The sequence below is a fragment of the Haliotis asinina genome, chromosome 10 (assembly GCF_037392515.1).
Source record: "Haliotis asinina isolate JCU_RB_2024 chromosome 10, JCU_Hal_asi_v2, whole genome shotgun sequence".
Lineage (NCBI taxonomy): Eukaryota > Metazoa > Mollusca > Gastropoda > Lepetellida > Haliotidae > Haliotis > Haliotis asinina.
Genome location: NC_090289.1, coordinates 9,083,698 through 9,106,443, shown reverse-complemented (window position 1 = coordinate 9,106,443; position 22,746 = coordinate 9,083,698). Strand labels below are relative to the sequence as shown.

General features: G+C 41.3%; 1 protein-coding gene and 1 non-coding gene across 2 annotated transcripts; both read right to left on the bottom strand.

Annotated features, from left to right (window-relative positions):
- Nucleotides 1-6,901: 6,901 nt before the first annotated feature.
- LOC137297867 (microfibril-associated glycoprotein 4-like) lies at nucleotides 6,902-13,412 on the bottom strand. The gene is made up of 4 exons (XM_067829836.1): nucleotides 13,116-13,412; nucleotides 12,538-12,640; nucleotides 8,640-8,952; nucleotides 6,902-7,256 (listed from the first exon to the last, which is right to left on the bottom strand). Exons 1-4 carry the CDS (start codon nucleotides 13,410-13,412, stop codon nucleotides 6,902-6,904), a joined length of 1,068 nt encoding a protein of 355 aa, XP_067685937.1.
- Nucleotides 13,413-19,848: 6,436 nt separating this feature from the next.
- Nucleotides 19,849-19,930, bottom strand: Trnal-uag (transfer RNA leucine (anticodon UAG)). The gene has a single exon. It is a non-coding gene; the product is annotated as a tRNA-Leu (tRNA).
- Between the last annotated feature and the right edge of the window lie 2,816 nt (nucleotides 19,931-22,746).

Genomic DNA, 22,746 nt, shown 5'->3' with positions numbered 1-22,746 from the left:
GCTGAAATTATGCGGAATACAAGGCACCCAAACCTACCTGGTCATCAGGTCGTGGTCATCTGCCACCCTCGTCCAGTTTCTGGCAACAGGAACTTTTTCTCTTCACAGTTAGGGCTTATGTTATCGCAAGTATATGTTTCACGGTATGAAAATGTTGTCAGTAAGGATCTTACTGTAAACTGTCTTTGAAGTATCTTCTGCGCATTACAGGATTGCCCGATTTTCGCTGCGGGATTGTGTAGCGATACACCCATAAACTACTTCCGTTTCTCTACGTATCCGATCAATGCCACTTTCAATCTAGTCAAATATTTGTGTGGTCAATGGGTCTGAGACAACACGGCGATCATCTATGATTGACAACAACAACAATACATAAACCGGATATTGCTTCCAGCAAAGATAGTACCTTTACTGTGTTTGTTTACGGATATTGAAAAAGTTCGTGAAAAGAATTGTTAATTTGCAGATTTAGTTATGCCTATGGCTACCTACCCGACTGTACGTCATGTTTTCCGTTATCAGTACATCCCAAGACATAGCAGTTACAGCTCAGGAAACAATCGTATACAGCATGGAGCGTTATAAAATTCTGCTTAAAACGGTAAGAAATTGTAAATGCAGTGTTCCCAGCGCCATTATTGAAGGTCACCAAGGTTTTAGGTTGTCCATCTTGGACACAGTAGACGGGTCAAATATTCATAGAAGGCGATATCTGTGGTGGCAGAGAGTTTTCTATTCTTAATCTTTCTGTAGCATTCCTGTCATTGGGCACTTTCCACGTGCTTACTATTATTGTTTTCGGCAATAAGTATTCTTGCTAACATTCTTGCATTTTATTTGTTCTTGCAACCACTCGGCATTAAATAATTAGCCTCAGTGGATAGAACTAGACTACAGGTTGTCCATACGCACACTATGTCTATGCAGCCAGAGAGAGAGAGAGAGAGAGAGAAAGAGAGACAAGAGAGAGAGCGCGAGCGAAAGAGAAAGGGTATAGTAGGAGCAACCATGATTTGAAATTTGATTTTGCCAAACTCAGCGACAATACTCCAATCAAGCAATATTAATGTTATTAGATGACAAGGCATAAAACGTCTCCAATTCTTATACAGTTAATATTTGCAATTTGTTACGTTTTCATTTACCTAGGAGCGTCGTTACGATGTCCTTTCCGTCATGTTCAGAGGAGTGAAGGTATGTCACAGTTTGACGGGTTTTTTCGCCATAGAAGGTTCACACCACACTGTTTGGACAATAAGTATAAAAAATAAAAATACAGGAGGAAAGAGACAGTTATCAACAGTGTGTGTGTGTGTGTGTGTGTGTGTGTGTGGAGCATGTGTTTAGTTTAGGGATGACATTCCAACAGTGATGGTAACAGCTGTTCACGAAACGTCCAGCGTATCCAACCTCACCACGTCAAATGTCACAAACGCATGCACAGCCGAGTCAATTGCTCATCTAATAATGTGTCAAAATACTTCCTGTACATACATCAAAGGCTCAGTAGACTTTGACACAGACGTAGCCTTGCTCATAGACTGTACTGAAAGACATGAGTAAGTATTTATAGCAATTCTTTTGAAAAGGCAAGTCTAAATAAGCCGCAAGTATAGAACGCCAGTGATGTGTTAACAGGAACAAGATGACGGTCACGTGATTACATACAAACACCAGGTACAGCAACGAGCAGTAAACTTGGACACAGTACTGTGACTATACGTATCACTCCACAGCTGTGATTGGGTACTTCGTAGGGATGGGGAAGCCACATTACCTCGGTGTATCTAGTGGCTGCGAGGGTTGTATGATCTTCATGGAGTTGAGAATTGATAATACGATGTACGAGGGTTGGCTGAAAAGTTCTCAGCCTGAGTGGTTTTTCCCCACCAGGTAGAGACAGGTGTTTGCCACCAATGAGGACAATCATTTAGTGAATCATAGACACAAGAACTACAAACGTACTAATAGTTTTATCTCAACTACAGCTCTTTTGGTAAACCTACCCTCTGAAATCATCAGAAATGGACAAAACTGAATACAGGGCAGTCATCAAGTACTTGCTAAAGAAAGGGATGTCCCCAACACAGATACATGCTGACATCGTCTCCACTCTAGGGGATGATGCTCCTTCATTTTCCACAGTAAAGAAGTGGGCTGCAGAATTTAAGCGTGACAGACAAAGCCTTGATGATGACCCACGCTCGGGAAGGCCTTCAACAGCAACCACTCCAGAAAACATCACGCGAGTGCTCGATATGTTGATGGATGATCGACGATTGACTACTCGACATATTGCTAGTGTAGTGGGCATCTCTCATGAGAGGGTTGAGCATATTATCACCAACTAATTAGGAATGACTAAGGTTTCTGCAAGATGGGTGCCAAAGCTCTTGACAGCTGAACAGAAACGTGTCAGGTTCCAGACGTCCCTTGACAATTTGCGTCGTTTTGAAGCAGATCCCGATGATTTTGTGGCACGATTTGTAACCATGGATGAGACCTGGATACATCACTTTCAGTCAGAAACAAAACTATAGTCAAAACAGTGGAAGCATCCTGATTCACCAGCTCCGAGGAGGCCAAGTCTGTTCCTTCAGCTGGAAAGGTGATGGCATCAGTCTTTTGGGATTCCAGGGGTATTCTGCTCATTGATTATCTTGGAAAAGGTCAAACTATCAACGGCAGATACTATGCTGATCTACTGAACCAGTTGCGAGAAGCAATCAAAGCCAAACGACGAGGGATGATCGCTAAAGGTGTCCTCTTCCACCAAGACAATGCGCCTGTTCACAAATCGGTGGTGGCCATGTCAACAATCCGCGATTGTGGCTTTGAACTCATTGACCATCCTCCTTATTCACCTGATTTGGCTCCTTCTGAATTCCACCTGTTCCCCAAAATGAAAAAGGAACTCGCCGGTCGCCATTTTGCAAGTAATGATGACGTCATTTCCGCTGTGACTGATTTTTTTAGGGTAGCTGAAGAAGATTTCTTCCTGACCGGGATTCGGGCCTTGCAGCATCGCTGGCAAAAGTGTGTGAACTTGGAAGGGGACTATGTAGAAAAATAAATTACAAACGTGGACTTTTTTTCACAGTGAGGCTTAGAACTTTTCAGCCAACCCTCGTACCATTTGAGACTGACATCTAGTGGTTGAGAGATTTGATCAGGTGAGCTGGATATTGGCGCTATACAAATATCAGCAGGGACAACTAAAGCTATTTCTGTTTTCCTTAGAAACTTGGGCAAGTCTAGCAAGTTAGCAAGAGTTTCCCTTAATACACTCAAAAAAATCCCAGCATGTATGAAATGCTTGAGAAACAAATCGGTCGAAAACCGTACATTACAATTGATTATGACGCCAATGAATTGGTGATGGATCGATTGTAGAGGTCTGTACTTCATTCCTATGTATGTACAGTTGTTTTCTTACGACCAGTTCCTGGGATGTTTCGTCTTTCCTCTTATCCGCCATGGCACTGATCTGAGTCAGTTAGTGAACCAATCTGTCACTGTTTGGAAATGTATGAAATTTAAGAAGGAACAATTAAGAAAAACTTAAAGATGACAATGTCAGCTCGGTCTCAGCGTTAACACAACTTCAACAACTGTCTGCTGTAGGAAATAATTATCATCGCATATTGATCACACAGTATTTTCATAAAACTCGAGCTGTTTCTATGGTATGCAATATGGCAGACCAATCTGGCACGGACATTGTTAAATCGTCTAACAATTCTAAAACGGCGATAAAGTAGGCCTACCTTGTAACCCAAAAATAAGAGTTATATATAACTGTAGCATAATTTGGGATTGAACCCGTTCTCATATCTGACCACTTCCTAAATGACATTGGCATTGACATTGACATGACAGCATTGTCGACGTCAGATGGTACTTCATTTTTTTCATCCTTTCAAGAACGGCTGAGATTGCTGGTACTGGATTTGTCTTGCTTTGATTAATTGATCCTTGTACACTCAAAGTATACAAGTATACAATATATCTCGGGCACACCGTTTTATACATGGTGATCTTTTACTTTTACAGGTACAGGACACGTTAGAATCAATTATATTGATTGGTGTTTGTCTACAATTTCGTTTCATTTGATGGACGCTTACTGTGAACTACTCCATAACGAAGCAGATTTTTTCTCAGGGTCACGAAGGGCAGGCAGGTCAAGCTGTGGCCCTTAAGTCTCTAATAATATAACCACCACAAAAAACACCGCGAATAGTGTTAAATGATGATACTGACAAAGGGTGAATACATGGCATTTATTCTACTAACTTTAATTTCACAAGGGACAACGATAACTCGAAAGACAGCACTCTCAACGTGACATGAAAATCCAATAAATCTTAATGGAAATCACATAACGCATGACTTTAGGTATTGTCCTTAAAAGGGAAACCAACATTAATGTCAATAAAGGGTGTGACCTCCATTGGCATCTGCAACTGCTGCACATCTCCTCCCCATGCTGTTGAGACGTCGAATGAACCTCTGAGGAATGTTGTTGTAAGGGTCAACAACACTCCGTTTGCAGTTGTTGCTAGTTAACTTGAGGTACTCGCTGTTGGTGAATTTATCTTCCCCATCTCATCCCAGAGGTGTTCGATCAGATTCGAATCTGGACTTAGTGCTGGTCAATCCATGGTATGAATGTTGTTCTGGAGGGACGTCTGTGTCAGTGAACCAACGTATGGTCGACTGCATTGTAAACCAGCCTGAGTGAGACCACGACGGAGAGTATTGTCGCTGATGGGTCTGTTGTGTCTTCCTTTGATGTGACGGTAGCTGGTATGAAGCGATTTCGCACATGAGAAGTCACAATATAGCCGGTATGACGTCACACATAGACGTCCTCTACGAGGGTGGTCAGCAGTCTGGAGATAGTGGACTGATGCGTTTCATAATGCCTGGCGACGCGTTCGCGTCCAACCTGTATTCCCTCCTCAATATTCCCTGTTGTTCTCTCACGTTCGTTAGCACTTAAACGTAACATGGTCACTGTTGAATGAAAATGCGAACGCAGATGTTAAGCTGTTTCTATTACATAAGTACCATCGTAATAGCAAGAACATCATGCAAAGAATGCAAGTCTAACTTCACGATCTGTCGCTGCACCGGCAAAATCAAAACCGCGAAGTTCACATTTTAGTGATGCGTGACGTCACATTTTTCTGTGAAAAACAGGGTAAACGAAATCAATTACATGTCAGTGATTTATTCAACATTGTGGATTTATGTCACAGTAGATATTTCATTGCAGAGGTCGGCGCGCCAACTGTGCAAGACGCCGTTTTGGAGAATATTGCATTTGCAGAATGATTAGTGCATAAACACATACTCGGGCGGCTCATTTCCTGTCGAGATCTGGAATTGACAGCTGTCGGATTGCAGAGTTTTTAAATGATGATAAATGTACTAGCCCCAGACGGGACTGAGATTTTATGGCTGTGTTGACAACTTGGCATAAAGGACAGCTGCCGGTTTTGACAGCTTTAATTGCGAGTTACTCCTATTATGCGGTTTGGGACAAAATCGCATTAATGTCACACCTGTGATGCCGTTTAGGGCATGGTATGTGCGTGTGCGTATGTCTGCGTGAATGCCTGCTCGTACTACAGTCAGGGTTCATGCCGTTCTGTATTACTCACTAACAGAGATCCCAATTTATCATTGATGCCCTACTCAGAAACACCATACTGATTTTATGGCTCGAGCTTACACATCTCTCCTGTACCTGTGCACCTGTAAAAACTATATCCTGTCGTTATGGCAACAAACAATATTCCGACATCTGTAATCTCTTAATTAAATCAAAACGGCGTCGCAAAATATACAGTAACTCTGTCTTTAAGGTGTAGTCGATGCTGGGGACCTGTACAAAACATTATATTGCATAACAGATTTAATAGAATTATTGTTAATAAACCATAGCCAAAAACTTGTAGCAGGAGATAATTTGAGTCAGATTAATTGTGACAAACAATTAATTTCATCTTTTTCTCCTAAATTATTCCTGATGTTTTTTATCAGGACAATAGTGATCAATAAATGAATTCCGTCTGCTTCACTGTTTCTGTGGTCTGCAAGCAAGGTAATTTTGTGACTGAACATCTTGGAAAATAGTGATTAGACACGGTAAAGGAAATGAATAACGAGTCTTTTCAGTCAAATTATTAAAGATGAAGCTATTTGTATATATATCCTTTATTTCATACAATTTATAGGAAGCATGCCATCATTGTTATCAGCCCAATCATCTTGAGAAGTCAACATGCGATTTGTAATTGAATGAACAGAATTGTTACGTAATTGTGGTGCATAGAAAACAGAACGTCTGTAAAAATTAATCAGATCAACGAAACTAAGTATATCGTATTTCTGAAATTGTGGTGGACAGTGCATGACTTGAGAAGATAGAATTATATATTTGACTTAGTTACAGTGAGTGATTGAGTGGTTTTACTACGGTGTTAGCATTGTTCCTGCAATATTACGACGGGGGGACACCAAATATGTGGTTCACACATTGTATCCATATGGGGACCCGAACCCGGGTCTTCAGCGTGACGAACGAACGCTTTCACCGCAAGGTTATCCCGCTACCATCGTTGAGGGTGAGATGGCGATCAAGAAATATCAACAAACAATAAGCAATGACCAGTAACAGCCTCTTTAGTGAAAGACAAAGAAACAGCCAATACAGGAATTGATGTTGAATTACGCCGCTTTTATATAACAGACAAGTTGTATACAACCGGAAACTCCAAGAATCAACTAACACAAAAATAACACAAAAATAACCACGTAATTTTACTTTCGTATGAAAGTGCAACAGATAATCAACGGATAATCAATCACACGCTGCCACAAATCATGTTCAATTCGGTTTAAAAAACAGCTCGACTTTGGTGATTGAGAAAGTAGGTATGCCTGGACGCCAGAATGCCTCGTTGGTGATATTGAGGAGATACCCTGTTGTCTGACCTGTTATTGGGCCAGCTGGGTTGCAGTCCCCGCAGGCGGTGAACCACCACGCCCCCTGGTGGGAAGCGGCGCAGTTCCTTCTTGGATCATCGTCGTTGTCGACGTCAAAGGTGCTGAACTTCTTCCCCTTCATCGGTGTCAGGCAGTCACCTAGGATGAAGGGATCGTTTGAATTGGCTGCTTCGCTGAAGTTGAGGACGTAGCCAGTTGATTCGTCACCCACGGTTAGGTTTTTGTAGTAATGTTTACTGAAAAGTAAATGAATTTGTTTACCGATGTTTTGAAAAATTTTTACACCTGTAAGTGATGTGTGTCTTTCACTTTTACTATTCTGAATGATGCTGAGAAACGTAAGATGACAATCGTACTGTACCTGCAATTCCATCCCATGTGCATCAGATCCTGGCACAAAAAAGAAACGCAACCCTGCAGGACGAATTAGATCTATTTAATAAAAATCTAACTCACTCTAGTTTACAAACCTGGCTCCGATTTCTCGAAACTAACTTTAGCCTGGACCTTGTTATAATAGTAATTTCTGCCGTTTCTTTCTATCTTCCTGTAGAAATAGCGGTGCACGCTACATGTATAGTTTCATTTTTCGTTATTTTCTCTATTGTCATTTGTTTCAGACAGTTGAGAGGTGTAACAGGCAGTGGTAATATGAAAGAGGTAGAACATAGAGTGATGATGCGACAGATGTCTGAGAGGTGTAACATGCAGTTATGATGCGCCAGAGGATTGCGAGTTGTAACATTTGGTGATGATGTGACAGAGGTCTGAGAGGTGTAACATGCAGTTATGATGTGCCAGAGGATTGCGAGTTGTAACATTTGGTGATGATGTGACAGAGGTCTGAGAGGTGTAACATGCAGTTATGATGTGCCAGAGGATTGCGAGTTGTAACATTTGGTGATGATGTGACAGAGGTCTGAGAGGTGTAACATGCAGTTATGATGTGCCAGAGGATTGCGAGTTGTAACATTTGGTGATGATGTGACAGAGGTCTGAGAGGTGTAACATGCAGTTATGATGTGCCAGAGGATTGCGAGTTGTAACATTTGGTGATGATGTGACAGAGGTCTGAGAGGTGTAACATGCAGTTATGATGTGCCAGAGGATTGCGAGTTGTAACATTTGGTGATGATGTGACAGAGGTCTGAGAGTTGTAACGTGCAGTGATGGTATGTCAGAGGTCTGAGAGTTGTAACGTGCAGTGATGGTATGACAGAGGTCTGAGAGTTGTAACGTGCAGTGATGGTATGTCAGAGGTCTGAGAGTTGTAACATGCAGTGATGGTATGTCAGAGGTCTCAGAGTTGTAACGTGCAGTGATGGTATGTCAGAGGTTTGAGAGTTGTAGCGTGCAGTGATGATATGTCAGAGGTCTCAGAGTTGTAACGTGCAGTGATGGTACGACAAAGGTCTGAGAGTTGTAACGTGCAGTGATGGTACGACAGAGGTTTGAGAGTTGTAACATGCAGTGATGATGGAACAGAGGTTTGATAGTACTCCCGTGTGTGATAAGCGCGACTGGGTTTCAAAGTAGCGCTGTGATCGACCTTCAACTGATGATGTGACTGAAGAGTAACATTATGAAGTGACCATGTGACATAAATGCGACATTGTTACCGTGTAGGATACTCGTCATTAGGCATGCGAGTGATGATCTTCACACATAGCTTCAGAGGTCGTCCGTGAGTCAGATAGTGAATGTGATCCAAGCCAAGCCAGAAGTCTCCAGATAGACTTCCAAAGCCCGTTTTGTAGTCGAGCCATGATCGAGAAAAGTCCAGGGCCCCTTCATTGCGCATGATGTACATACGGGTCCCAGACTTTCTCATGTAACAGTAAACGAGGAAAGGTCGTGGGGCGTTCTTAGGGTGGATCATAAATACCTTCTCTTCTCCTTTGTAGAGTCCCATTTCCACGCCTTCATGACAGTCTGCAAGAAAACATCAGTAAGCACATACAGCGAAATCTTGTTAGATCGTTAACAATCAGCATATATCTGTCGGAGAGTTTACATTTTACGTGTGGTAAAGGTGTGTGAGTGAATTTAGTTTTACGCCACACACTGCAATAGCGGACACGTTGAGAAAATTAAGGAACCGCAAAGGATGTATTTCTTTTTAAAGCAACATTCATTCATTCATTGACTCCCATTTATTCACTTACTGACGACCATTCCGATCATTTAAAATACTGAATTCGGAATGGATTCATGAGGTCTGCGTCTGTTTCACGTCAATAACTCTAAAACAAAAATCTTCATACATACTTCATTGTATCATAGGATTCGAACCTGATAAATTAACCCATATGTAAAAGCAATGACATTATCTAGGCGCACGCAACTAAACCTGTAAACGTTAAGGAGCAGATAGGAGAAAGGTAAAAAGTGCTCAAAGTCAGATATAACGGCATTCAAAGAGATATCTGAGGCACGCGCGTAACAAGCCATGTATTTCGATTTAGCCCGGTAGGTACCAAGCTTTATAATTAGACAGTATTGAAGACTTGCACAACTTTCATGGTGACCTTTAGCAAAACTAATGTGCAAGCAATTGCTTGTTTGCATAACGTTCGCTACGTCCGTGTGAGATGAAAGGGAAGAGCGTTCCACAGCACAGCAGCAGAGTACTTGAAAGATCAGAAGGTACAGAAAGGAGAAACTGGTCAACTGAATGAAGGCTTCTTTAAGTATGATACACTTCTGTAAGAGTTTGAAGATATTTAAGCGAGATCTTGTGGACTGATTGGTAGGCGAGACACAAGACTTTGAAATGTATCCTTTCGTGGGTTAGTCCATTAGGGGTCATGGTGAGAGGGGGCATGGTGGACGAGCTGACTAAAGCACCAGGCTTGTGATCCAGCGAGGTTGAGGGGTCGGGATCGAGCCCACCTGTGACCGGGTTTAAAAAACTTGGGAGTCAATTTTGTCTGCAGATTCTTTCAGTGTTGTCACAACCCCTAAGTGTACAGTACACAAACCTGTGCACTTAAAAGAACCCACGAATCCGTTGGTATATGACCAGATGGTGGCCACGTGAATACATGCAAACACCTAGATGCGGGTAAAGCAACTTGCAGTGAACTTGGGCAAAGTACTGTGACTATGTGTCCCAGTCCACCCAGCTGTGAATGGGTACCTCGTTAGGATGAGAGAGCCTCAGTAAACTCGGTGCGCCAAGTAGCAGCAAGAGCTGTATACTCCCCACGGAGTTGAGATTGAAATACGATGTGCTTTTGAGATTGACATCCAGTGATCGAGGGGAAAATACCAGCGCCTAGAGCATGCACCAGTGCGTGGATATGTGCACTATATAACCAGTCTTGCAGCTGTTTCCTATGCAGTTCACCCAGGGGAAACTGGGTGAACTACACTATTAACCTTCTATCTCGTGGCTCGTTATAATGATAATACACAGATTGTGTACGCGCTTCGTGGAGAAATGCGCATGACAACTGGACTGTTATTGTGATTGTAAATTATCCTCGGAAATGCCATCACGGAGACTTTTGCAATAATCCACACGGATAGGTGATCGAATGTTACAGTGGCGTTTCAAAACTGATGGGATCTTCTATGGTTGTTGACGATTCAAATTGGACTCCAAGATCTTAAATGGAATGTCCTGTAGAATACACGATAGCCGTTCTGTAACGCAGAAGGTGCACCAGGACTAAGGAGCCTCCAAGCTGCCACCTCGGCTCCAAACAGCCACATCGGCTCCAAACAGCCACCTCGGCTCCAAATAGCCACCTCGGCTCCAAACAGCCACCTAGGATCCAACAGCCACCTCGGCTCCAAACAGCAACCTCGGCTCCAAACAGCCACCTCGGCTCCAAACAGCCACCTCGGCTCCAAACAGCCACATCGGCTCCAACAGCCACCTCGGCTCCAAACAGCCACCTCGGCTCCAACAGCCACATCGGCTCCAAACAGCCACATCGGCTCCCACAGCCACGAAAAAGAGTAGTGTTTTGTGCATATCTAGTTCCGGAAGACAAAGAGCGTCTCTACAAATTCCGCTGGTGGAAGTGCACTCCAATCAGAGATGTTGCGGGCGCATGGATATAGAATTTGCACTAATCTCTACTCTTTTACATGGCTGTGGGAGCCGGGGTGTCAGTTTGGAGGCTCCTTGGCCCTGCTGCACCTCTTCGTCAAAGAACCGCTATCGTGTATACTACTCCTTAGAAACAGATTGCGGAAACAGATTTAGGAAACAGATTGCTGAAAGAGATTGTAACATTGCTGTAGTCTGAAACGAGCAGAATTACAGTCACTTCAGTTGTAGCTGCATTAGGTTTGAGCATATCAGCCATCCATGACTTGACCCTACCGGTCTATTATCTCCTGGTGAGAGATAAAGCTATACTGAAAAGCAAAAGAAACACAAGTTTCGAAAAAAGTGAAATCTCAAAAAAGTAAATCGTTCATGTCTGTGCCTTCTGTTTAAAAAAATAACAAAAAAACCAGAGCTACATTATGACCTAGGCTGAGACATGCCTCTTCTTGACTTGCTGTGTCCAGTACTTTTGGGAATCATCTGTGTTAGACGTGGCGGCTAATCTCATGATAAGTAAGTATGTGTGTGAGCTGATTTTTACGCCGCACCCAGGAATAGTCCAGCTAGATCTGTAAATAATTGAGGCTGGACCAGACAATCCAGTGATCAACAGCATAAGCATCGATCAACGCAACTGAAATATCTTAAAATATGCTATTTTATGTCATTTTACTGTCTTTGATAAAACATTTGGCAATTGCCTGATAATGGTGAGGGTGGAGTTAAGTTGTTCGACATTTGCATGTTAAAGAACCCCCTTAATCGACTGAGGACTTGTAAATCATGAGAGTTCATTTCAATCCTATATTGCGCTCATCAAGATAAAAGTGTGAGCGAGTGGGTTTGGTTTTACTCCGCAATCGGTAGTATTCCAGCTATGGTAGTAGTCTGTCAAAAAATCAAACCTGAACCTAACAATCCAGTGATCAACAGCATGAGCATCGATCTACGCATCTGGAATACGATGACATGTGTTAACCAAGTCAGCGAGCCTGACACACGATCCATTTAGCCGCCTCTTACGACAAGCATGGGTTGTTGATAAACAATTCTAACCAGAATCTTCACACATTGTACCCATGCACGTGGGAAATAGAAGCGGGGTTTTCGGCGTCAAATGGCTACCGCACCGCCCGTACTACTCATACAGTCCTCACTTCTCTGACCCGTGAAGGTCCCGGGGTAGAATAGGCCTTCAGCAACCCATGCTTGCCATAAAAGGTGGCTATGCTTGTCGTAAGAGGCGACTAACGGGATCTGGTGGTCAGGCTCGCTGACTTGGTTGACACATGTCATCGGCTCCCAATTGCGCAGATCGATGCTCATGTTGTTGATCACTGGATTGTCTGGTCCAGACTCGATTATTTACAGACCGCCGCCATATAGCTGGAATATTGCTGAGTGCGGCGTAAAACTAAACTCACTCACTCACTCACTCACTCCTCAATTCTCACCTGTCATGAGGCGTTCACAGCGAGAGCCGACATAGCCATCAGAGCACGAACAGATGCCAAGTGCTTCTTCGTAGTCTCCTCCATTTTCACAGGGGGACGTAATCTGAAGAAGCCATGTTAAAAACAGTTCACCGTGGACAGTTTTGTTTAACGAAATGTAATCCGAATGAACCTCTGCTTGAACTTTCTCTGGGCGCATTTCCTAAAACACAGCGCATGTTAGACAAAAAACAGCGATTTCGTTTTGTTTAGATTTTTAGGATTTTTCAATTTCTTTTGGTTTAAGAAATCAGGGTTTTTTTCTTTTTGTGGAGCTCATGGCAGCTGCACATGAAAATGTTCGTGTGTAATTTTATCGTAGGATGTCTCAGAATGAATTATATGGTTGAGACATAATCTAGCCTAATCCAAACCCAAAGTGGTCCCCTCCCAAAACCTCAACGTTAAGAACATTAACAATTTTCCTTCTCCGATCGTTTAAATTTGCATCCGGCCATTCCATCAGAATGTATGCAGTTGTCTTTATTACATCCATCTGGTTTATATTATTGTAGAAAAAGAATTTTCACAAAACTTACGTCATTGTAACCCGGCTCCGTGGACGTGTAATGATCACATGTCTGAGATAAGAGGGTTTTGCGGTGAAGCGTACACACGAACTGCGCACCACCGGATGCAGGATTCACCCGGAAGGCTTGACATTGCACATGCGCGGAACAGACACTAGCGCACTCAGGTTCGGATTCAACTTTCAGTTCGCCAATTGTTGTGTTTGGGAAATCTTCTGTTGTGATGCAGTGCGACACCTCTCTGTACGTTGTGGTCCCATCGCACATCCGAACTATTGTCATCACAGCTAGGAACACGAACAACATGGTTGGAAAAGTTGCGGACTTAAACATTACAGTCACAACCCGGAACGGCTGAAGTTGCATTAGTCGTGATGCAAGCAGAAACGTTTGTGGTTGTCCCAGATGATAAACTGTGTCCAGAGCAGCAACGATTTGTCTTTTAACCTCGTCAGATCATTCTATAAACATTGCATCATAGCTCGGAAACAGGCACACTGACAAACATGAACACCGGTCACCAACCTCACGCATGACCGAGAGGTGTTTCCGTAGTATGTGATTAAGTTATCGGACACGCTATGAAGCTGCGTAGATCGATTGAAAATGTTCGTAAAATCAACGATGTTATATTGTTTCATCTTTCAGATATTAGTAGTGCTAATCGATTTAGTCTGCACAAAAGCATCGCTTGCTAAAGATAGAAAGACGCGTACTCTAAGCAAACACCCATAACGGAGACGTATTAATCAAACATATTTTATTCAAATTGAAATAGCGTGTGAAAGGTTATTATATATACACATTGCAAAAAGTATCGCAACATATTCATATTTTCATAGTATCAATATATTACCTTTAACCAAAACAAAGGATCTTATCCAAACCTCAATTTAACTTACTATCTCGATACAATGACCTCAAGGAATAATTAATGGCCAAATATATAAGAACTGAAACAGTAATTCTTTCAAAAGAATAATCATTGACACATTTTCTAGTGCTGACTGGGCGGAGGGATAGCTTTATGGTTAAAGCGTTCGATTTGCCACATGTGTCTTTGTCCGACCAGTGGATCTTACATTCCCGTGACGTCGAGCTTGACACCAAGCTAGTCGAGCTGCTTTCTGCTTTGGGAATTAAAACGGACGATTTCGGACCCCTCTGTTATATAAACGACAATGCGAATGTCACTCGACAAGAAGTTGAAAATTCAAGATTCTGAGTAGCGTTGTATTCTCCGTTGCAGTTTTCTCTCTAGACCTGCGCGAGTCTCTTAGGTAATACATGTACTTAAAAGTTAGAAGATAATTTCTAAAAAATATACATAACACACTGGGATCCTTAGACCTAGCCATGTCTCTATAAAGGATAGAATTACTATGTAACCATGTGCTTAGTGTTCTTTACAGTCATGGAGCAAGGCTATTGTCTCTCTCTGTCGACCTGAATGCTGAACGTCCTCAAAGTCATTTATATGCCAAGGTTCTGTCCAATCTGGTGATATCTAACAGGTCACTGACACGCCAGCATACCGCAAACCAAAAACTAGTCATCACTGTGCCTGTGACATTTGAGGACACCCCATATTTGCTGTTCAACAACGACATCAAAATATAAAACCAAGTTGTCGAGTTTTAAGAACAGTTTGTTGATTGGTACGCTTATTTCACAATATGCCCGCTTTGATCGAAGCACGTGAACATCTAAAATCCATGCTTGGTGTCCCCGAAGGGTAGCAATAACCATACAAAGAAGCATAATGTAGACATCAATGGCTCTTTGTCGCGATACTTTATGCATATGCTGCACATAAAAGGACTACACAGAAGAGAAACTCGTTAATACTTTATCAGATATCCAATTTCATTTGTGCGCTGTGTTGGTTTTCGACCTTGAACAATTATTTATTTCCGCTTAACATCAAACAGTTTTGTTCTTGGCTTTTTGTAAAATGTCACGAATTATTTTAACAGAACGTTACCTTTGTGACAACACATTCACAAAGAAACCTGTTTTCGCATGGATTAGCACAATGATTCATTGGATCCCTTTTGTCTGAGATTTATTATCGGGGGTTTTTTATTCATTTTTTTTAATTTATTTATTTTATTTATTTATTTTTGTAAATTATTTTGTTAATAACTGAGTATGATATGTCTTTAATCTTTACCATAAGAAAAATATAAAGTGGAAGACATTGCTTTATTCATGGTGTGGACTGGGATACAGATGAACAACTATCCACTTCAGGAACAGTGGTCCATATCATAATTGTCCACGAAATGGAAATTCATAGTGAGTGTTCTCTTCGGTAATATGGTTATTAGCAGATTAGTATGACAATGAAATGTTTAGCATGAGAGATAAGGTGGCTGATATTGTGATCAGAAGGTCAACGTGGTGATTGTGGGACAAATATGGTAATCGGATGATTAACGCGGTCACGTGGTTGATATTTTGAACAAGCTTTGCAAGCCATCATCATCTGGCGTAATGTGTCTTGTCTTAAGGCATGTTGATAAGCTGCAGCACAACAAACATGACTAAAAATGACTGATAAATCTGAGGTAGTCTGTCATGGAGGACAAGAACTAAAATATGACCAAGCCAGATCTTGCACAGGAACATCTCTCTTAAATATTTGGAGTGAGTGAGTGAAGTTTTACGCCAAAAACAAAACCATAATATTGCAGCTTCTGTGAATGTGTGTTCTAGATGACCGCATGAAAATAGGAATTGTGTGCTCTAGATGACCGCTGACAATAGGAATTTGTGTGCTCTAGATGACCACATGACAATAGGAATTAGTGTTCTAGATGACAACATGACAATAGAAATGTGTGATATACCAGAAATCACCGTTAAATCTGAGGTAGTCTGTCATGGAAGACAAGAACTAAAATATGACCAAGCCAGATCTTGCACAGGAACATCTCTCTTAAATATTTGGAGTGAGTGAGTGAAGTTTTACGCCGCTTTTAGCAATATTCCAGCAATATCACGGCGGGGGACACCAGAAAATGGGCTTCACACATTGTACCCATGTGGGGAATCGAACCCGGGTCTTCGGCGTAACGAGCGAACGCTTTAACCACTAGGCTACCCCATCGCCCTTTAAATATTTGGAATGTCAATACAAAAGTTTTTAAAAAAACATTGTTTGAATGTATTTCGTGGTTCAATTGAAGATCCCTACATCATAATGAAGTTATTCCAACATGTAAACATGCACTCAGCTTCATGAGTGTATTAACCTTTAACGATCCCCGTCACATCACGCTCTCTCAAGCAAGACATACACGAGGCAACAGCAATCTGTTGTCCATTCATACGATTCTCAGATCCACAAAGCACTCTCCGTGGAATTCGATCCGTTTTCTGTTACGGTATTTATAGAGACTAGTATATTGAAAATGTATTTTCTGTATACCGACTTTGTTCTTGTATTTGATAGGCGTTTACAAATTAGAAAAAAATGAGTATGTTTCGATGTTGTTGTTGTGGTGGTGGTGTTGTTGTTGTTCTTTAACGCACGCAGTAATGTTAAGCAATATGACGGCGTTTTCTAAATACTGTGAAAACCAGATGATCCAGTGATTGGTATCGTCAACATCGATATACACAATGGTAACACGATGACATAGCCCATGGCAGGTATTTGCCCTAAACCCTGAAAAACTACAGGCACTAATGACCCAGAACCATAACACGTTTCAGGTCCTGATCTGAATGTGTAGGCCCTATATTTTAATATGGCAGTTAGTACTTGGTACTTAGTTCCGGGGGATAAAAATGCTGTCGGCGATAAAGGACAAAAACAAAAGCTGCGGGTCTGAATGGTTTTCAGTCGGCATCGGGCCAAAGACGTTAATTTCGTAAAACAAGTCAGAGAGCCTGACAGATCTTCACGAGTAGAAAGAACATAATCCCAGAGATCTTTGAAGATAACGTGTTTTATTCTTAGTGTGTTCAGTTCTACACTCCCGGCAATGAAGTCACAGTACATTGGAGTATTGATGGGATGACTGATTGATTTTCTAGTATAAATAGACAGCAACATTCATCACCCGGACGACGAGTCTTTCGGTTTCAACGGAATTTCATTGGCAAAAGTTCCGTGATGTATCTCCATTAACCTACTAACAGATGAGTGTCACTGATTTCAAAACAGGATGACTGATGCAGATTAGCACTAAGACAAGGCCCCTTCACAGTGATAAACAGGTTGTAACGATTTATTTGTTTACGCTTAAAATTCTAAAATACAAATGATGTCTCTATGATATGTAGATTGAGTAAGTGAGTGAGATTTAGTTTTACGCCGCACTCAGCAATATTCCAGCTATATGACGGCGGTCTGTAAATAATCGAGTCTGGACCAGACAATCCAGTGATCAACAACATGAGCATCGATCTGCGCAATTGGGAACCGATGACATGTGTCAACCAAGTCAGCGAGCCTGACCACCAGATCCCGTTAGTCGCCTCCTACAACAAGCAAAGCCACCTTTTATGGCAAGCATGGGTTGCTGAAGGCCTATTCTACCCCGGGACCTTCACGGGTCTTGTAGATTGATGTCTCATAGGATAGTGCGTGCGTGCGTGCTTGCGTCCGTGCGCGCTTCCGTGCGTGCGTGTATGAATGTATACTGAACCTTACGCATTGCTTAGAAAATCGGTGCGATGTAGCCTGATGGTTAAAACGTTCGTTCGTCACGCCGGGTTCGATTTCAAACATCGTGTAAAAGTAAACTTACTCATATCCATCGGCGTAAATGTAAATTCACTCACTCACACTATCAAAGCAAGGTTCTGTAATCCAAATCTATCCGGGGAATCGAACACGGGTCCACGCAATGACAGGCGAACGCTTTAACCACTTGGCTGCCAAACTGCCGCTCTAATTCAAACTAAAGGGCGCAGCTGCAAAACATGTGACTCCTGTTCCAACGACATGCGTGACAGGAGTTCTTCAAGCAAGGAAGGTCATGTTACGTGGTTTATTTCTTCAGTAAGAAGGAAACCGAGACGTTTGTGGTTTTGCGTCACCTACATTCCTGCGCAAATATAACAATGCTCATGCTGTTGATCACTGGATTGTCCAGACTTGATTATTTACAGACCGTCTCCATATAGCTTAAACAACAAACAAAAACAAAACCATAATATTGCAGCTTCTGTGAATGTGTGTGTTCTAGATGACCGCATGAAAATAGGAATTGTGTGCTCTAGATGACCGCTGACAATAGGAATTTGTGTGCTCTAGATGACCACATGACAATAGGAATTTGTGTTCCAGATGACAACATGACAATAGGAATGTGTGTGCTCCAGATGATCACATTGACAATAGGAATTTGGTACTAAAACTAAGGAACTCACGCTTAGAAATCTAACTGTGGCCTCATTGCCAGTACATTCGTATCATGAGAATTTTAATACTTGAAATTCCGATCTGACTTCCTTGGACATTTTAACCAGGGGCATCGTAAGCAGGGTAGATTGTAAATACAACCTACAGAGCCGACCAGTTTTTGTTTTGTCGCATTCTTATCGATCTCCAAGCAAAGCTATGCATGGGTTTGGGGGACGTTTAGTAAGTTGATCAGTTTAAGCAGTTATGGTGGCGCTTTGCTGCTGACTCATTAAAGGGTTAATACATAATGTATAAGCATTCACCATTTTCAGAACCTTGTTGAGAACTTCCAACCGGAAGTTGCCGATCGAAGCAGGACGTTGGTACGGAACAGAATAACAGAATAACAGTAACAGAATCTGGTAACAGAATCTACCAGCGTTGTACATCATCTGTCCGTGATGAACTTGACTTTTCACTATACCGTCCTGCACATAATGTCCTCATACACATATTTCTTCCCCTACATAAATTTGATAAGCTACGTATCCGTGTAAATACGCACAGAATTTTACGCATTGAAAGACAATTGCTGCGTACCAATCACGCATTTATGTCAGATGCGAAAAAGGTTTATAACATATGCGTACGGAATAAAAACTGCTTGCGTAATGGAAAAAAAGATCGGTTGCTATCAAGTTGAACTGTTAGTATAGGAGTAGTGTCATACTGTTAGTACAGTAAAATCACTGAAATACACATATATTTGAAACCAGTGGGTAAGTGAACAAGAAATACCCACTCAACATTCATAATACCCACTCAAAAAAATACTGTGGGTACAGTACCCACTTAACCTAAGTCTTACCTGGGGATCTGTACATTTTTGTACACATCCTACAATTTGAAAACTTGTTTAACAAGTGAAATATTATTCAACGCTTAACTCTCAAGTTCCCAAATTTATCAAAACTCGACTTTGCTCAATGTTTTAATATGTATCGGTTCGTTGTATGTTCTCTGTGTCACATTTGATTTTTGAGAATACATTTTCTGTTCTGTTCTGTTCTCTAATGTTCTGTTCTGTTCTGTCATTTCACCGGAATTATTCAAAATATACTACAGTCTATTAGCTAATGATGGCCGAAATGGTATCGGATTCCTAACACATAAACTGCAATGTGGAAATGATAAAATGGTTTTGCAGAATGACCCAAACTAATCGTACAGTTTACGAATGAGATATGAGTACGAGGGTGTACAAGGCCTGTTCGCTAGTATCAATCTAATTAACAGAAAACGAAATATTAAACAAGAAAGAATAATGTATCGGCAAACATGTTTTCTTGCTCAGTATCTAAAATTAATCTGGCAAAAAATTTATGGCAGCGGTGGGATTCGAACCCACGCCTCCGAAGAGACTGGTGCCTAAAACCAGCGCCTTAGACCGCTCGGCCACGCTACCTCTTACATACGACCGGGCATTTTATTGACCAATTGCTGACAATGACCATCTTAGCCCCAACCCACGATTCAAACAAGTGCAACTGTGATGCAAACCTACCAGAGCATGCCAGAAATAGCTTACATGACACAACGCTACAATAATGAAAGCATATAGTTTGACGGCTTGTAGGTGGTGCATGATAATGAATCCCACAATCTGAAAGCTTGGCCATCTTCAGCTTCGGCACACACATTTCTCACCATTGCAAGTAGTTCTAAACACTGTTCATGTCGTTATTGCAGGGGACATTCTCCACCAAACAGACTGTCTCGCTCCAAAACAAGCCATGTGCATCCCGCGCGCGTTAGTTGTCGTCCCGATAGCAAGGGAGGTAACTCTAAATCGTTAACTTCGCTTTATGGCGGGAAAATATTCAAACGTTTCTGTCAGCATCAGCCTTAGTAGATGATCATAAGAGGTTCGAATCCGACTGTGGCACAGTGCATTCTTAGTATGTCATTTTTAAGTTTTTGTTTTTTCTTTTGCATTTTGTTGTCTTCTGTCCACCAACACATAGCAATCCACGTCGAACTGTGTAGGTTCTTTGAGAAAAAATGAGTTTTGATGAATCATTGTACAAAAGACGATAATATCGCATGTTCCATTCACTGGCTTCTTCGAAACTAATTATTTTATGTTTAGGAACCCCTCCCCCCTACTTCATAGAGATTGATAATTCGGTCTGTAATCCAGTGGGTGGGTTTCCCCTGCCTTTCTTGTAGTTAAACAGCCACAAAACCAAATTGCAATTTACTCATCGGCAATGTTAGATCGATATGCTACGCATGTATTTAATCCTGAAGGCAGAGAATCAATATACAATTCCTGACTTTGCTTTCCTAACGAGTATTATACATTTCATACTATCAATCAAGCTAAGTGGCTTGGTTGATCGGTCCGAGTTAAAATTGGTCTTCAGTAACCTATTCCTGCCATAATAGGCCTCTCTCGAGATCGGGTATTCAGACTCGCTGACATACGTCATCTATGTGGATTGAAGTTATTGATCACTGGATTGTGTGGTCCCGACTCAGTTATTAACAGACCGCTGCCACATATCTGGAATATTGTTGACTGCGACGTGAAACAACAAACAAACAAAATACAACGTGACAACCCGATCCCGTTAGTCGCCACATACGACAAGCACCGATACTGAAAACCGATACTAGCCCGGATCTTCACGATTATCTCACAAGATACCGATCTTCACGCCATATGTACCTTGCCAAACAGTGACAGTGTGGAGATGGTGGAAGTCCACGGTAAAATGATCAATACGAGTGAAATTCCAGTACCTATTATCAGGGCTAATCTACAACTCTATAAAGTCTCCCTGCTATAATGAACACTGATGGCGATAAGTAGTTGATGAAAACTACAAACTTTGTACGATACACAAAGCCAGGTAGCCTAACTCCGTCAAAGTGCAATACAATTTCTGCAAATTAGAAGCCATTATATTAATTACTATTAGAAATGCAAGTATGGGTTCATGTGTAAAAATTCGTGAATGTTTAAAATGCATCAGTAATGTCAGAGTCGTTAAAGGACATATCACATATGTATAAATTATTTTAAAACACAATTTTAACATGTCTGTTTCACGAATCGATTGGATAAAACAGTATAATTCCATTTCGAGATAGTGCTAGCCCCACATCAATTGAAGCGTTTGTAAAATCTGTCGCCTGGCCTTGGTCATATGAAACAAGAGATATAACTGTCATAAATGAATTGTGTCACTGAAGATTAAATTGACAATTTCCATTTCCCAATGACGCAAGATCCGACTGGTAGTTATGTGTGCTTTGTTACTAGTGTGTCAGAGTACGTATCAAACGACATTTTATCAAAATTGCACACCTTTTTGCCTTTTTATCGTGTAAGTATATATATTCGATAATACAATACTTAGTTTAGTGGTAAGTATATGAAATGACAGTCGATAAAGACAGTCGTTAACCTGTCTTTGTCGAGTAAGAATTACATGACTGCAGTTTTTAACTGTTCGAATCGGAACGGACACGTCAGATTAACAGAGAGTATCGAGGCGATCACGTACTCTGACACACTAGTAACAAAGCACACATAACCACGAGTCGGATCTTGTGACATTGGGAAATGGGAATTGACTTGCGATATGTCAATTTAATCTTGGGTGACACAATTCATTTATGAAAGTTATATTCCTTGTTTGTGCCAGGAGTCAATGATCGTTTTGATCCTTGTTTTGTTAGCGTCATTCTTGTCTGTCACACATACCCTGAAACACATACGTGTATATCCAAGAAAGCCCACACTAGTCTAGGATATGTGGCAAGTCAAGATTTCAACAGAGAGTCTCTTGACTCATTTTTATTACATTTAATTATTGCATCTGAGGAACTTTTTCTGCGAAATATGTCCATTTCAGGGACTAGATATTAGTCTACCGTCGTCCCAATGCTTGTACATGTAGTTTAAGTTAAGTGTCAATTTTGATTGTTTTCTACACTTAGCTGAAACAATATTCAACATAAATGACTTATTGCTTAGTTAACTCAATTGACGGACTTTATACTATACTACACTGGCCCAAAAAAGAAACGCATAGGTGAAAATCCAATGTTATGAGAGATGATTTATTAACTTAAATTGCACAAAAAGTAATGGAACTTGAGCAATGATAATTCACACGGGTATTAACAAATGTGTGTCAAGACATATACAATCATTCACAGTGGTATTAAGCGTCTCTATTTTCCATGGCATAGTGAGAAAGTCAGTATCTG

Bases quoted from the DNA above. Each gene is read 5' to 3' on its own strand.
- LOC137297867 (XM_067829836.1), bottom strand. From the start codon at position 13,412: ATGTTGTTCGTGTTCCTAGCTGTGATGACAATAGTTCGGATGTGCGAT. The intron at 12,641-13,115 runs GTAAGTTTTGTG...TGGCTTCTTCAG, and splicing joins CGGAGCCGGGTTACAATGAC to ATTACGTCCCCCTGTGAAAA. The intron at 8,953-12,537 runs GTGAGAATTGAG...GTTTTCTTGCAG, and splicing joins CTGTGAACGCCTCATGACAG to ACTGTCATGAAGGCGTGGAA.